At 41.7% G+C, this 16,252-nt stretch overlaps 1 protein-coding gene across 43 annotated transcripts in view; it reads left to right on the top strand.

The window, feature by feature from the left end:
* The first annotated feature begins 261 nt into the window (after positions 1–261).
* Positions 262–16,252, top strand: part of LOC106993529 (uncharacterized) — a 301,117-nt gene continuing 285,126 nt past the window's right edge. For 10 of the 43 annotated variants that reach the window (XR_013404391.1, XR_013404398.1, XR_013404401.1 and 7 more), the window contains exons 1-2: positions 333–500; positions 10,650–10,864. Coding sequence is in view for 3 of the 43 variants with exons in the window: in XM_077964674.1 (XP_077820800.1) it covers positions 443–500 (58 nt within the window). In the remaining 40 variants the exon portion in view is untranslated. Of the gene's footprint in view, positions 501–3,799; positions 3,912–10,649; positions 10,865–16,252 lie in introns of all 43 variants that reach the window. The other 33 variants (XR_013404424.1, XR_013404425.1, XR_013404423.1 and 30 more) reach the window with 20 other exon arrangements.

Below are 16,252 nucleotides of genomic sequence, written 5' to 3'. Positions count from 1 at the left end.
GTTCTGAAATGAATCCAATTGTATGTGGAACTTAGTAAAAGGCAAGGATGGCATTTTAATTCAATGGGAAGTGGTTTGTGTGTTGCTAGTATAATTGACTATTCTTTTGGAAGATCCTATTATAGAGTTTCTCATTATCTAATCTCTCCTTGGCCATCATGGTGCTAGCCATCCAGAATAAGTATTATTATTTTCTCCAGCTAATATAGTTTAGCTCTGTGTCCACAGCCAAATCTCGTGTTGAACTGTAATCCTCAGTGTTGGGGGAAGGACCTGGTGGGAGGTGATTGGATCATGAGGCAGATTTCCCAATGCTGTTCTCATGATCATGAGTGCATTCCCACGAAATCTGGTTGTTTAAAAGTGTGCAGCACTTCCCCCTTTGCTCTCTCTCTCCTGCCACCATGTGAAGACATGCTCCTTTACCCTGCAACCTTCTGCCATGATTGGAAGCTTCCTGAGGCCTCCCCAACGATGCCTCCTGTATAGCCTGTGGAACTGTGAGTCTATTTAAACTCTTTTCTTTATAAATTACCTAGTCTGAGGTAGTTCTTTATAGTAGTGTGAGAACTGACTAACACAGAAAACTCATACCAGGAGAAGTGGGGCATTGTTACAAAGATACTTGAAAATGTGGAAGCAGCTTTGAAACTGGTAACAGACAGAGGTTGGGACACTTCGGAGGGCTCAGAAGAAGACAGGAAGATGAGGGAAAGTTTGGAACTTCTTAGAGACTTGTTGATTGGTTTTGACCAAAATGCTGATAGTTATATGGACAATAAAGTCCAGGCTGAGGTGGTCTCAGATGGAGATGAGGGAGTTACTGGAAAATGAAGCACAGGTCACTGTTGCTATGCTTCAGCAAGAGTGACAGCATTGTGCTCTTGCTCTAAGGATCTGTGGAACTGTGAACTTGAGATGAGTTAGGGTATCTGGTGGAAGAAATTTTAAGCATCAAAGCATTCAAGAGGTCGTCTGACTGTTTCTAAAAGCCTATGTTCATTTGCATAAGCAAAGGGAACTTATATTTAAAAGAGAAGCAGAGCATAAAAGTTTGGAAAATTTTCAGCCTGACCATGTTTTAGGAAAGAAAAACCCATTTTCTTGGGAGAAATTCAAGCCTGCTGCAGAAATGTGCGTAAGTAAAGAGGAGCCAAATGTTAATAGCCAAGACAACGGGGAAAGTGCCTCCAGGGCACTTCAGAGACCTTCATGGCAGCCCCTCCCATCACAGGCCTGGAAGCCTAGGAGGAAAAATGGTTTTGTGCACCAGGCCCAGGACCCCACTGCTCTGTGCAACCCTGGGACATGACGCCGTGTGTCCCAGCCACTCCAGCTCCAGCTTTGGCTAAAGGGGCCAAAGTATAGCTTGGGCCATTGCTGCAGAGGGTGCAAGCCCCAAGCCTTGGTGGCTTCCAAGTGGTATTGGGCTTGCAGGTGCACAGGAGGCAAGAGTTGAGGTTTGAGAACCTCTGTCTAGATTTCAGAGGATGTATAGAAATGCGTGAATGTCCAGGCAGAAGTCTGCTGCAGGGGCAGAGGCTTCATGGAGAACCTCTACTAGGGCAGTGCAGAGGGAGAATGTGGGGTTGGAGCCCCCACACAGAGTCCCCACTGTGGCACTGCTCAGTGGAGCTGTGAGAAGACAGTCACCATTCTCCAGATCCCAGAATGGTAGATCCACCAACAGCTTGCACTGCGTGCCTGGAAAAGCCGCAGGCCTACTCAATGCCAGCTCTTGAGAGCAGCTATGGGAGCTGAGCCCTGCAGAGTTACATGAGCATGTTGAGATCAGCTTGGTTGGGGAGACCCTAACCCAGCAGTGCTAGAGGAATTAAAGACACACACAGAAATATAGAGGTGTAGAGTGGGAAATCAGGGGTCTTACAGCCTTCAGAGCTGACAGTCCCGAACAGAGATTTACCCACATATTTATTAACAGCAAGCCAGTCATTAGCATTGTTTCTATAGATATCAGACTAACTTAAAGTATCCCTTATGGGAAACGGGATTAACTAAAAGTATCCCTTATGGGAAACGAAGGAATGGGCTGAAATAAAGGGATGAGTTTGGCCAGTTATCTGCAGCAGGAGCATGTCCTTAAGACACAGATTCCTCATCCTATAGTTTGTGGCTTAAAAATGCCTTTAAACAGTTTTCTGCCCTGGGTGGGCCAGGTGTTCCTTGCCCTCATTCCAGTAAACCCACAACCATCCAGCGTGGGTGTTATGGCCATCATGAACATGTCACAGTGCTGCAGAGAGTTTGTTTATGGCCAGGTTTTGGGGGGCCTGTTCCCAACATGAGCATAGCTGCCTAAGGCCTTGGGAGCCCACCCCTTCCATTAGTGTGCCCTAGAAGTGAGACGTGGAGTCAAAGGAGGTTATTTTGGAGCTCTAAGATTTAATGATGTCTCTGCTCGTTTTGGGCTTGCATAGGGCCTGTAGCTCCTTTCTTTTGGCCAATTTGTATCTTTTGGAGCAGGAGCACTTACCCAATACCTGTATCCCCATTGTATCTTGGAAGTAACTAACTCATTTTTGATTTTACAGGCTCATAGGTGGAAGGGACTTGCCTTGTTTCAGATAAGACTTTGGACTTGCGGGGACTGATGTGAAGGCATGATTGATTTTGAAATGTGACAAGGACATGAGATTTGGGAGGGGTTGGGGTGAAATAATACGGTTTGGCTCTGTGTCCCCACCCAAATCTCATGTTGAATTGTAATCTCCAGTGTTGCAGGAGGGGCTTGGTGGGGGGTGATTGGATCATGGTGGCAAATTTCCTCCTTGCTGTTCTTGTGATAGTGAGTGAGCTCTCACGAGGCCTGGTTGTTTAAAAGTGTGTAGCACTTCCCCCTTTGCTCTATCTCTCCTGCCATCATGTGAAGATGTATTTGCTTCCCTCTCGCCCTTCCTCCATTATTGTAAGTTTCCTGAGGCCTCCCCAGTCATGCCTCTCATATAGCCTCTGGAACTGAGAGTTGATTAAACCTTTTCTTTATAAATTACCCAGTCTCAGGTAGTTCTTTATAGCAGTTTGAGAATGGACTAACACACCAGCCTTCCTTTTAGCTAGGTGGAATTATATGACTAAGTTCAGGCCAATGGGCTGTGAGTGGAAGTGATATAGGCAACTTCCGGGTGGTGTCCTGCAAAGAAGAGAGTGTGCCCATCTTCTCCCTTTCCCCTCTCCTGCTGCCTGGAAGATGGTAATGCGTCATCTTAGACCAATGTTAGGGCAAAAGGAAGCTAGATCCTTGGATAGTTTCACACAGTGGTCTCTTACTAGTGTAGACTACTAAACTAGTGTCCACTAGTGCCCACCTGGAATGACCACCTCCAGATTGTTAGGTGAAAGATAAATAAAATTATGTCTATGTAAGTCACAGTTACTTGAGGTTTTTGTTATATGTAGCTAATTCCATATCCTAACCAAATCAGAACATATCCCCTTCTACTTTACATGATAAACGAAAGTTAAAGATGGGCTAAAGAAAAATCTCAATATACCATTCAATTTGCCCAATAATCAGTTTAGGAACTCCACTGTACAGAATTAGTAGATAAGAATAATCTTGAAGATCCTTATTGCAGCATTGTGCAAGATAGCAAATGTCTGTCAACATGGGAGTAGTTAAATATAGCATGCATTTTATTATATTTCTGCAATGTGTTACATTGAAAAATGATGAATTAGATTTATATTTATTGACCAGGAAAATAGTTATGATGCATTGGTAAAGTTAAAAAGTTGCAACTGGCTGGCCTTGCTACCTTTGTGCTTGCATTGCCCACAGACCTGTAGTTAGAAGAACCTGCCTGGGAGGGATCACGACTGGGAGATCCGAGCATGGGAGGGCCTGGAGCACTGCAGAAGCTTGATGGTATTTGGGCCCATCTGCATAAATGGTAACTAAATCATTTATGGGGCCTCCCTGACTTCTCTTTCAGAGCCTCCTCCCTACCTGTTCTGAGACTCCTACCCTTCACTGGATCCCTTCCTACCTTCATTCCCTCCACTCTTTCCTAAATGCAAGTCTCCTCCCTAAGCCCATATCCTCCTTGACTTTGTCTCTGCTCTTTTCACTGGATCCTGTTCACACTCATCAAACTTTGAGTCTGAGCCATCTCTACCTCTCTCCTTCCATTCTCACCTTTCCTGTTACACCAGATTACTTTTCTTCCAGGCTGTCCCTTGTGCCAGTCTTTGTGTGGTAAATCTTTCTTGCTGATCTAGAACAGTTCCTCCCTTCTTTCTATTCCATAACAGTCCTCCAAAACTCTAAGTCTCTTGGGAAAGCCCATCTTCTCTAAGTCCATTCTTACTAGAGGCAGAAGATCTATCATCACATTCTGAGTCCCAGTTTCCAAGAGAGCGGGCCCTTCGCCCAATCTTTATGAAATGATGGGAAAGTGCTAGCCTTGTCCTGTGAGGATGGCACTTTAAGCCCAATCTCTCTTTCTATGTGGTTTCAGAGCCAGTGCCTCCAGCAGCAGGAACTTGGCAGGTTGGTACAAAGGGATTGCTGTGATGAAGTTCTGATGGTTGCATCAGGATTTGGGGGTGCACACTGGGTCCTGGCGGGTGCAGGTGTTTGAACCTGTTTCTGTTTGATTATGTGACCTGGGGCGAAGTCAGTTAATCTCTTTTGAGTCTCAGCTTCTAGGGTCTCAGCAGTACATGGCAGTTGTCATTGTGGGCTGGTGGTTTATTCTTCATCAGAACCTGAGACTATTCAGAAATGACTGAAAATTGAAGATACAGGGGCAAGCAGGTAGGAGGTGAAAATTCAAGATGCAGCCCATACAGTGAGTCACACCTGTAATCCTAGCATTTTGGGAGGTCAAGGTGGGAGGATTGCTTGAGGCCAGGAGTTTGAGACCAGCCTGCACAACACGGCAAGACCCCATCTCTATAAAAATTTTAAAAATTAGCGAGGCATTGTGGCACACACTTGTAATCCTAACTACTTGAGAGGCTGAGGCAGGAGGATCTTTTGAGCCCAGGAGTTTGAGGCTGCAGTGGTCTATGATGGTGCTACTGCACTCCAGTCTAGGAGACAGAGTGAGACCCTGTCTTAAAAAAAAAAAATAAATAAATAAAAGAAAATTCAAGATACAGAGCCAGGCAGGTAACAAGGACAAGTGAGGGTGGCTGAGGGTCCACACTGAACTATAGAATGCCTTTCTTTCTTTCTAAAATGTGTTAAACATTTTTAATTGCACAGTTCAGTGACATTAAGTATATTTACACAGGTTGTGCAACTGTCATCACTATCCATCTCCAGAACTTTTTCATCACCTCACACTGAAACTCTGTACCCATTAAACATTAACTCCACATTCCTCCCTCCCCCTAGCCTCTGGTAACCACTGTTCTTTCTGTCTCTATGAATTTGACTACTATAGGTACCTCATATAAGTGGAATCATACAATATTTGTCTTTTTGTGTCTGACTTATTTTACTTATCATAATGCCTTCAAGTTCATCCATGTTGTGTTACGTATCAGAATTTCATTCCTTTTGAAGGCAGAATAATATTCCATTGTGTGTGTGTACATATATATTTTGTTTATTCATCACTTGATGGACATTCAGATTGTTTTCGTATTTTGGCTATTGTGAATTATCTTTTTGATGTGCTGTTGGATTTGGCTTGCCATGACTCAGTTTTAATGGGTTTTGTGGGTTCTATGAATTATCTTCATTATTGTCTTAGTCTGTATGTGCTGCTATAACAAAATATCTAATACGGAGTAATTTATAAGGATCAGAAATTTATTTCTCACAGTTCTGGAGGCTGGGGAGTTCACAATGAAGGTGCCAGCAGGATATGGTGATAGGCCAGCTGCTTCTTCCAAGATATGAAACCTTGTTGCTGCATCCTCTGGAGAAGAGGAACTCTGTGTCCTTACATGGTGGAAGGCATGGAAGGGGAAAAGGGGTGGACTCCCTCAGTTAAACCCCTTGGGCACCTAATTCCGTTCATGAGGGCTCTGCTTCCCAAGAGTCACACCTCTTAATACTGTTGCATTTGGATTAAATTTCAGCATGAATTTTAGAGGGAGCAGAAACAAACTATACCAGTTATCCAATTTGTTGGAGTCCAACTGTCCATAATACTCTCTTAAAATCTTTTTTATTTATATAGAATTAGTAGTAATATTTCTCATTTTCATTTCTGGTTTAAGTAATTTGAGACTTCTCTCTTTTTCTTAGTCAATCTAGCTAAAGGTTTGTCAATTTCATTAATGTTTTTCAAAGAACCAATTTTGAGTTTCGTTAATTTCCTCTGTTGTTTTTCTGCTCTTTATTTTATGTATTTCTGCTCTAATCATTATTACTCCCTTCCCTTGGCTAGATTTTGGTTTAGTTTGTTCTCATTTTTTTAGTTCCTTGAGTTGTAAAGTTAGGTTGTTGATTTGAGATCATCACTCTTTTCAAAATACAAGCATTTTCAGCTATAATTGTCTCCCCCAGCACTGCTTTTGTTGTATTCCACAAGTTTTGGTATGTTGTGTTCTCGATTTGTTCATCTCCAAGTATTTTCTAATTTCCTTTGTGATTTCTTCTTTGACCTATTGTTTTCTTAAGAATGTGTTGTTTGATATCCACAAATTTGTAATTTTTCAAGTTTTCCTTCTGTTACTGGTTTCTAACTTCATGTTTCTGTGGTTAGAGAAGATACTTTGTATGATTTTTATCTCTTAACATCTACTGAGATTTGATTTGTGGCTTAACATATGGTCTTCCTGAAGAATGTTCCACGTGCACTTGAGAAGCCTGTGTGTCCTGCTGCTGTTGCGTAGAGTGTTCAGGATATGTATGTTCGATCGAGTTGGTAATTTTTTTTTTTGTTCATTTGATTCACATTAATGAGATTATATTACACACACACACATTGTTGTTTAAAAAATGTTTACATGTGTGTTACATGTATGAGCATAACAGGAAGATATGGAAAGTTATCTTCATTACTTATTTTATTATTTTTTTAAGACAGAGTCTCACTTTGTCACCCAGGCTGGAGTGCAGTATTCTATAAATAAAAACTCTCGGCCGGGTGCGGTGGCTCACACCTGTAATCCCAGCACTTTGGGAGGCCGAGGCAGGCAGATCGCAAGGTCAGGAGATCGAGACCATCCTGGCTAACATGATGAAACCCCGTCTCTACTAAAAATACAAAAAATTAGCTGGGCATGGTGGCGGGCACCTGTAGTCCCAGCTACTCGGGAGGCTGAGGCAGGAGAATGGCGTGAACCCGGGAGGCGGAGCTTGCAGTGAGCCGAGATCACACCACTGCACTCCAGCCTGGACGACAGAGTGAGACTCCGTCTCAAAAAAAACACAACTCATTCTCTAAGACTATTTAATTTTCCTGATACACAGTTCATACCAAAAAGGTAAGATACCAATAAAAATTATGTAATAATTAAAAATTATGTAAGCACTAAACATTAACTCCAAAACATGACACCAAATACCTGAAAAAAAGTTACTGTAGTTACCCCAAGCACTGCCATGAATGAAGCAACTTTCTCAGGACCCTGAAAATTAACTTATTTCCCATCATAACAAACCAATTCCCTAATTTTACAAATGAAAATAATGTTCAACGAGCAAGACCAGTGACTAACACTACTTCTGATACAATACCAAATTATGACTTCACATCCACTGAATATACAGGATTAATGCAAGTGGTAGTGACTGCTATAAGACAATATTTGAAATTTTTGGAAGTGGGTATTATTCAAAATTTAGATATGGCAAAAAAGCTTGGATGATTCATTTTGACACCACCATTATCTTGAATGGGCTATCCAAATACTCTAACGGAAGAAAAAAATTACTCACTTTTTTTAGGTCTTTAGTGATTATTACTAGGCTCAGTAGAAACCAGAAGACAATTATTCTCTTAAATATTGAAAAGAGGCAATAATATAGATAAAGCACATTATTTTCTGAGACTATCTGATGATAGAAAAAAAGTTGGCTGAATTCCTTAGGTATTAGAATAAAACACACTAGAATAAACAAAAACTTGATCATTGAGACCTCATGGCAGATCACTTTAAATGAGGTCAAAGAGCATTATTATAAAAAGACAACATATTTCTAATGTTTTGTTTACACACACCACAAAACAGTAAGTTAAATACAAAATAACGTACACTCATTTTCATTATCTTCTATTAGTTTTCACATGGCTTTAACAGTAAAATAATTTCTAAACTACATTCTCAAATGCAATAGACTAAAAAGCATGAAGTGCTAAACAGGAAAAGATACAACAAAATATGAAACAATTTTGCTTATAATATACAGAGTGGTTATAAAGAACATTTGGAAATTACTACCCAGTTAAGCTTTCCATCCAAGAACACAACCGTAAAAATCAAGGCAAGATGTAATGGACTTCTCTTTGAAGACAAGATACTGCTGGAATAAGAGGGAAACCTTTTCATTTTCTGTTGCATCATTCTGCTTTCAGAAACAGTCTTTCAGGAATTTGCATTTACAATCTAGCAATCACATGTATACTCAAAGGCAAAAAAAAAAAAAAAACCCTCAAGAGATTAACTTCTTTTCAGAAGTATGCTGCAGGCTGAAGTGAGGATGAAGGTGGTATGTGATGATTATCCCAATCATGGTGTTGGACCTGCTGAGCAGTGGGAACTGTAATTTGTTCCACTTATCCACTTACATGGAATTCTTGCAGAAATTGTGGCTGATCACTGTTGAAGGAGGTTCTGTGATAGACTAGACTTAGAGATGCATGAATAGCTCAGAGTGAACAGCACCGGACACCTCTTGTGCAACATTCAAAGTCCTCCCAGCCTCACCTCTTATTTCGGGCGTAGCTGTGGTCAGTTGTTTATGCAAGCTTTGACAGGTTTTGTACAGGGATAAACAGATAATGTTTCCTGTCTGGTTGTGCTACTGATCACTTGTTTTCCACCCTAGAGTGTATCTGACTCTTTCCTAGGTATAGAAACTTGGTAGGAACCCACCTAGTGGTCATGCAAGTGCAACTGGGAATTTGGGTGGAGTAACCCAGGAGGTTACTCTTGATCAGTGAGGAGTAGCAGCCAGTGTATAAATGCTTCACCTCTTTGCCATTAGGTGGAGAATTCTGAGACATGTTTTAAAATGCTCCTCAAAAAGTACAAGTCAGAAGAAAAGAAAAAGGCTCCCAGTGGCCACCATGTCCCCCCTTCCTAGCATTCCCCATGGCATGCACTCCTGCTCCGTGGAATCACCTTCCCAAATGCGCTACCTACACAGAAGCCTTTCCTTTGGCTCTGACTTGGGGAAACCTCGGTTAAAAGAAAAAGGAGTTTGTCCAGAGAAAACAGGAGCTTGCTTGAAGGGATGTTCTGTCTAACGATGGGATAATTTGAAAACCCAACATAATGCCAACAACTTACAACATATTGAATATATATAAAAACATTGAATTCATAAAAATCATTAATTTTAGTTCAAAAGAGAAAGATAAATAAAACTAATTAGACAGTTTTGGAGATTGCTAAGGCACCAAATTATTTGTTAAAAAATTAGTAATTAAAAGGAAAGAATTAAGCATTTATCTTATCTTTTTGGTATGAACTGTGTATCAGGAAAATTAAATAGTCTTAGAGTGAGGTTTTTTTTTTTTTTTTTTTTTTTTTTTTTTTTTTTTTTTTTTTTTTTTTTTGAGATGGAGTCTCACTCTGTCGTCCAGGCTGGAGTGCTGTGGCACGATCTCGGATCACTGCAAGCTTTGCCTCCCGGGTTCACGCCATTCTCCTGCCTCAGCCTCCCAAGTAGCTGGGACTACAGGCGCCGCCACCTCGCCCAGCTAATTTTTTGTATTTTTAGTAGTGACAGGTTTTCACCGTGTTAGTCAGGCTGGTCTCGATCTCCTGACCTCAGGAGATCCGCCCGCCTCGGCCTCCCAAAGTGCTGGGAGTATAGTCCTGAGCCACCGCGCCCGGCCCGTCCATTAGTTCTTGCATGCTATTTACTAGAGCCCTTCACGTATGTATCATGGGTGTTTTAAATTACTGGTCTGATAATTCCAACGTCCCTGACATGTCTAAGTCTCGTTCTGATGTTTGCTCCATTTTTTCAAGTTGTGTTTTTTGCCTTTTGGTACGTCTTTTCTATTTTTTTGTTTGTGGGGGACGGAGTTTCACTCTTGTTGCCCAGGCTGGAGTGCAATGGTGCAATCTCAGTTCACTGCAACCTCTGCCTCTGGGTTCAAGCGATTCTCCTGCCTCAGCCTTCAGAGTAGTTGGGATTACAGGCACACACCACCACGCCTGGCTAATTTTGTATTTTTAGTAGAGACGGGGTTTCTCCATGTTGGTCAGCTGGTCTCAACCTCCCGACCTCAGGTGATCTGCCTGCCTCGGCCTCTCAAAGTGCTGAGATTACAAGTGTGAGCCACTGTGCCCCACCAAAAGATACTTTTACTGAGTATTGTAGGTTGAATCATGTCCCCGCAAATTCTTATATTTAAGTCCTCATCCTGGGTATCTCAGAATCTGAGCTAATTTGGAAATAAGGTGATTGCAAATGTAATTAGTTACGTTAAGATGAGTTCATTCTGGAATAGAATGGGGCCCTAATCCAGTATGTCTGGTGTCCTTATCAAAAGGAGCAATTTGGACAGAGACACACTGAAGAGCGAGAATGCCAGGTGAAAATGAAGGCGGAAGTTGGTGTTGAAGCAGCAGAAGCTAAGGAATTCCAAAACTTGCCAGCAAACCGCCAGAAGCCACCAAAGGGGCATGGAACCTAGTATTCCTCACAGCCCTCAGAAGGAACCAACCCTGTGGACACCTTGATCTCAAACTTCTAGCCTCTAGAACAGTAAGACAATACATTTCCGTTGTTTAAGGCACCCAGTGTGTGGTACTTTGTTAAGGTAGCTCCAGCCAAACATTACACTGGGTATAGAAATTTAGACTGGCAGTTTCTTTCAGTATTTTAAAGTGGCCTCACTATTGTTTCTTGGCTTACATTCACCCTAGGAAGTTTGCTGTCATTGCAGTGTGCCTCTGACTACTTTAAAGGTTTTTTATCACTGCTTTCCAGCAGTGTGTTTATGATGTGCCTTGGTGTTTCAAATAAATGTTTATCTTACTTGAGGATAGTTTATATTTTTGAATATTTATTTATTTTTATTTTTATTTTTTTTTGAGACAGGGTATCACTCTTGTCTCCCAGGCTGGAGTATAGTGGTGCGATATTGGCTCACTGCAACCTCTCCCTCCCAGGGTCAAGCCACTCTCCTGCCTCAGTCTCCTGAGTAGCTGGGATTTCAGGCACCCACTACCATGCCTGGCTAATTTTTGTATTTTTAGTAGAGACAGGGTTTCATTATGTTAGCCAGTCTGGTCTTGAACTCCCGACCTCAGGTAATCTGCCCGACTTGGCCTCCCAAAGTGCTGGGATTACAGGCATGAGCCACCATGCACAGCCTATTTTCGAATATTTAGATTAATAATTTTCATTAAATTTGGAAAAAATGGCCGCTTTTTTCAAGTTTTTTTTTTTTTCCCTCCTTTTTCCTGGGAACTTCAATTATACGGTTGTTAGGCTACTTGATGTTGTTTTAATCTTAGTGATCCTTTTTTTAAACTTTTTTTTTCCTCCAGCATTTTAAATGCTGATTAGACCTGGTGAGTAAGAAATAACAGCTACTGTAGACTTATTGGTAAGACGTTTGTGTGACTTGCCTAAAATTCAGGCAAATTTTGCTTATATGTCAGCAAAATGTCTATTCGTCAAGTGGCGTGGAGCATGGCTAGACAACCCTTTTAAAGTGAAGGGTATATTGTTGCATCTGGCCCCTCCTACAACCAAGAAAGCGGGCCTCTTAAGATTTTAGAGTCAACATTCCTCATTTGCGAGTGTTACTCTGGCCCATTTACCCAGTAACCCAAAAAGTTGCTGGATTTGAGTGGGGCCCACAACAAGAGAAGGCTCTGCAACAGGACCAGGCTGCTGTGCAAGCTGCTCTCCTGCTTGAGTCATATGATCCAGTGGACCCATGGTGCTTGAGGTGTCAACGGCAGATAGGGATGAATGGAAGAATCACAGTGCAAGCATATAGAATTTTGGAAAAAAGCCCTGCCATCCTCCAAAGATGACTACTTTTCTTTTGGGAGACAATTCTTGGTCTGCTACTGGGCCTTAGTAGAGACTGAATGTTTGACCATGGGCTGCCAAGTTACCATGCAACCCGAGCTGCCTATTCATGAACTGGGTGTTATCCGATCCACCAAGTCATAAAATTTGGCATAGACAGCACTCCATCATCAAATGGAAGTAGTACATACATGATCCTGTTGGAATAGGCCCTGAAGGCACACGTAAGTTCCATGAAGAAGTGGCCCAAATGCTCATGGTATCTACTCTTGCAGCACTGCCTTCTCTCCCACTGCCTGCACCTATGGTGTTACCGGGAGTTCCCTATGATCAGTCGACAGGAGAAGACTCAGGCCTGGTTTGCAGATGGTTCTGCACAATATGCAGACACCACCCAAAAGTGGACAGCTGCAGTACTAGAACCTCTTACTGGGATATCCCTGAAAGCCAGGGATATCTTACTAGTCAGAGCTTTGAGCAGTGCATCTGATTGTGCACTTCTCTTGGAAGGAGAAATGGCCAGACCTGTGATTATATATCACTTCAGGCTGTGGCCAGTGGTTTGGCTGGATGTTCAGGGAATTGAGAGGAACACGATTGGAAAATTGGTGACAAATTTAAGGAAGAGATATATGGACAGACTTCTCTGAGTGTGCAAAACACATGGTGATATTTGTGTCCCATGTGAATACTCACCAAAGGGAATTTTAATAATCAAGTGGACAAGATGACCCATTCTGCGGATACTGCTTGCCCTTTTTTCTCAGCTACCTCTGTCATTGCCTAATGGTCTCATGAACAAAGTGACCGTGATGGCAGTGATGGAGGTTATGCTTGGTAAAGTAACGTGGACTTCACTCAACAAGGCCAACCTGGCTTACAGTCACTGCTGAAGGTCCAATCTGCCAACAGCAGAGAGCGACATTGAGTCCCTGATATGGTCAACATTGAGCAGAGACCAACATTGAGTCCCTAGGGTGATCACACAGCCACCTCGTGGTAGGTTGATTGTGTAGGGACGTTTCATCATAGAAGGGACAGTGTTTGTTCTTAATGTGATAGACACTCACTCTGGATATCGTTTTGTCTTCCCTGCACACAGTGCTTCTGCCAAAACTACCATCCATGGGCTTGTGGAATGCTTTATTCATCGTTGTAGTATTTCACATTGCGTTGTTTCTGATCAAGGAACTCACTTTACAGCAAAAGAAACACAGCAATGGACCCATGCCCGTGGAATTTGCTGGTCTGATTATGTTCCCCATCATCCTGAAGCAACTGGCTTGATAAAACAGTGGAATAGCATTTTGAAGTCTCAGTTACGACACCAGCTAGGTGGCAATTTCTTGCGGGGGTGGAGTGAAGTTCCCCAGAAGGCAGTATATGCTATGAATCAGAGTCCAATATAAGATCTTGTTTCTCCTGTAGCTAGTAGCACTCACAGGTCAGGAAATCAAAGGACAAAAGTGGGAATGGCACCACTCACTATTACCCCGAGTGACACACTAGCAAAATTTTTGCTTCCTGTTCCTAACTTTATGCTTTGCTGACCTAGAGGTCTTAGTTCTAGAGGAAGGGATATTTCCATAAGGCAGGGATATTTCTACCAGGAGACACAACAATGATCCCAAGAACTGGAAGTTAAGACTTCTGCCTGGCCACTTTGGGGTCCTCATATTTCTCAATTAATAGGTAAAAAAGGGAGTTACAGTATTGGCTGGGATGATTGGTCCTGACTACCAAGGGGGAAATTGGACTACTATTCCACAATGGAGTTAAGGAAAAGTATATCCAGAATACAGGAGATTCCTTAGGGTATCTTTTAGTATTACCATGCCCTGTGTTTTATGTCAATAGAAAACTACAACCCAACCAGGCAGGGCTACAAATGGCTCAGACCCTTCAGGAATAAAAGTTGAGGTTGCCCTACTGAATAAAGCTGAGGTGCTTGCTGAAGGCAACGGGAATACAGAATGGGTGGTGGGAAAAGGTAGTTGTAAATACTGGCCATGACCATGTGGCCAATTACAGAAACAAAGATGGTAAATTGCCATGTCTATTTTCTCCTTTATTTTGCGTAAACACATTTGTGTGTGTATCTTTGTTATCCTTCCACGTTTATGCCCTTATGTAACATAAGGTGTATTTATACTATTTTATATCATACTATTTAAGTATTGTAAATTTAATTAATATTTTTTGAGACAGGGTCTGGCTCTGTCACCCAGGCTGTAGTGCAGTGGCACAATCTTGGCTTACTGCAATCTCTGCCTTCTGGGCTCAAGTCATCCTCCCACCTCAGCCTTCCAAGTAGCTGGGACTACAGGCACATACCACCATGCCTGGCTAATTTTTGTATTTTTTTGTAGAGTTGGTGTTTCAGCGTGTTGCCTAGGCTGGTCTTGAACTCCTGAGCTCAAGCGATCTGCCTGCCTTGGCCTCCCAAAGTGCTGGGATTGCAGGTGTGAGCCACTGCACCCAGCCAAGTGTTACAGGATATCAAAGAGTAAACTTCTTTCAAGGATTTTACCTCCTCATCTGGGAAAGAAGTTAACTGTGTTTTTTATTGTATCCAGGGTAGTATTAAGATAGGCAGAATTACGACCTATTATTTTTATTTGGAAAATAAGTTTGGTTTGAGGAGATGTGTATGGGTGCCAAGTTGACAAAGGGTAGACTTGTGATAATAAATTTTATGTGTCAACTTGACTGGGCCATGGGCCGTGCAGGTTGAACATAATTTTTGGTGTGTCCATGAGAGTGCTTCTGGATGGACTCAACCACTGGCTGAATTATAGCACTGGCCTTCCTGGGTCTCTGACTAGAAGATGGCAGATCATGGCACTTCTTGGCCTTCATAACTGCGTGAGCCAATTCTTCATATAATCTCTCTCCCTCTAATATGTTCGTATATGTAAATATAGTTATATGTTACCAATATATTTATATTAGTAAAAATACCACATATTTACATATATAAATAATACATATACTGGGTATGGTGGCTCACACCTGTAATGTATTTTATATATATAAGCTATGTACAGTATAATACTAATATTAATACTATATATATATATATCCTATTCCTTCTGTTTCTTTGTAGAGCCCTGACTAATACATGTGGGTTAATTATTTTCATTAAATTTGGGAAAAAATGGCCATTTTTTTCAAGTATTATTTTCCTCCCCTCTTCTGGATACTCCAGTTATGTATATGTTGGGCTACTTTATATTGTCCCACAACTTATTGATGCTTTGTTTAGTTTTTTTTCTGGCTTATATTTTCTCTCAGTGTTTAATTTGGATAGTTCCTGTTGCCATATCTTCAGATTCACAAATCTTTCCTCTTGTAGCATTTAATCTGCTGTTAATCCTGCCAATGTATTTTTCAGTTTAGTTATGGTATTTTTCATTTCTAGAAGTTTAGTTAGGCGTTTCATTTTTCTCCTGATTATACTTACACGTTCTTGTACTTCTTGAACATATGAAGTGAATTTATAATTCTTGTTTTGATGTCCTTGCCTGCAAATTCTAACATCTGAGTCATATATAGGTCTATGTCTATAGAATGATTTTTTTTTTGCCGGGCGCGGTGGCTCAAGCCTGTAATCCCAGCACTTTGGGAGGCCGAGACGGGCGGATCACGAGGTCAGGAGATCAAGACCATCCTGGCTAACACGGTGAAACCCCATCTCTACTAAAAAATACAAAAAAAAAACTAGCCGGGCGAGGTGGCGGGCGCCTGTAGTCCCAGCTACTCGGGAGGCTGAGGCAGGAGAATGGCGTAAACCCGGGAGGCAGAGCTTGCAGTGAGCTGAGATCCGGCCACTGCACTCCAGCCTGGGCGACAGAGCCAGACTCCCTCTCAAAAAAAAAAAAAAAAAAAAAAAAAAAAAGAATGATTTTTTTTTTTTTTCTGGTACTGGGTCATATGTTGCTGCTTATTTGCATACCAGGTAATCTTTTATTGAATGCCAGACATTGTACACTTTATGTTATTGGGTGCTGGATTTCTAAACATTCCTTTAGATACTTTACTTTTACACTGAGGGTTAATTTGGCCCCACTGAAGCAATAAGCTTTTGAGAACTGTACCCAATGCCCC

Source organism: Macaca mulatta, chromosome 14 (assembly GCF_049350105.2).
Source record: "Macaca mulatta isolate MMU2019108-1 chromosome 14, T2T-MMU8v2.0, whole genome shotgun sequence".
Classification (NCBI taxonomy): Eukaryota; Metazoa; Chordata; class Mammalia; order Primates; family Cercopithecidae; genus Macaca; species Macaca mulatta.
This window is presented reverse-complemented; position numbering and strand designations above follow the sequence as displayed.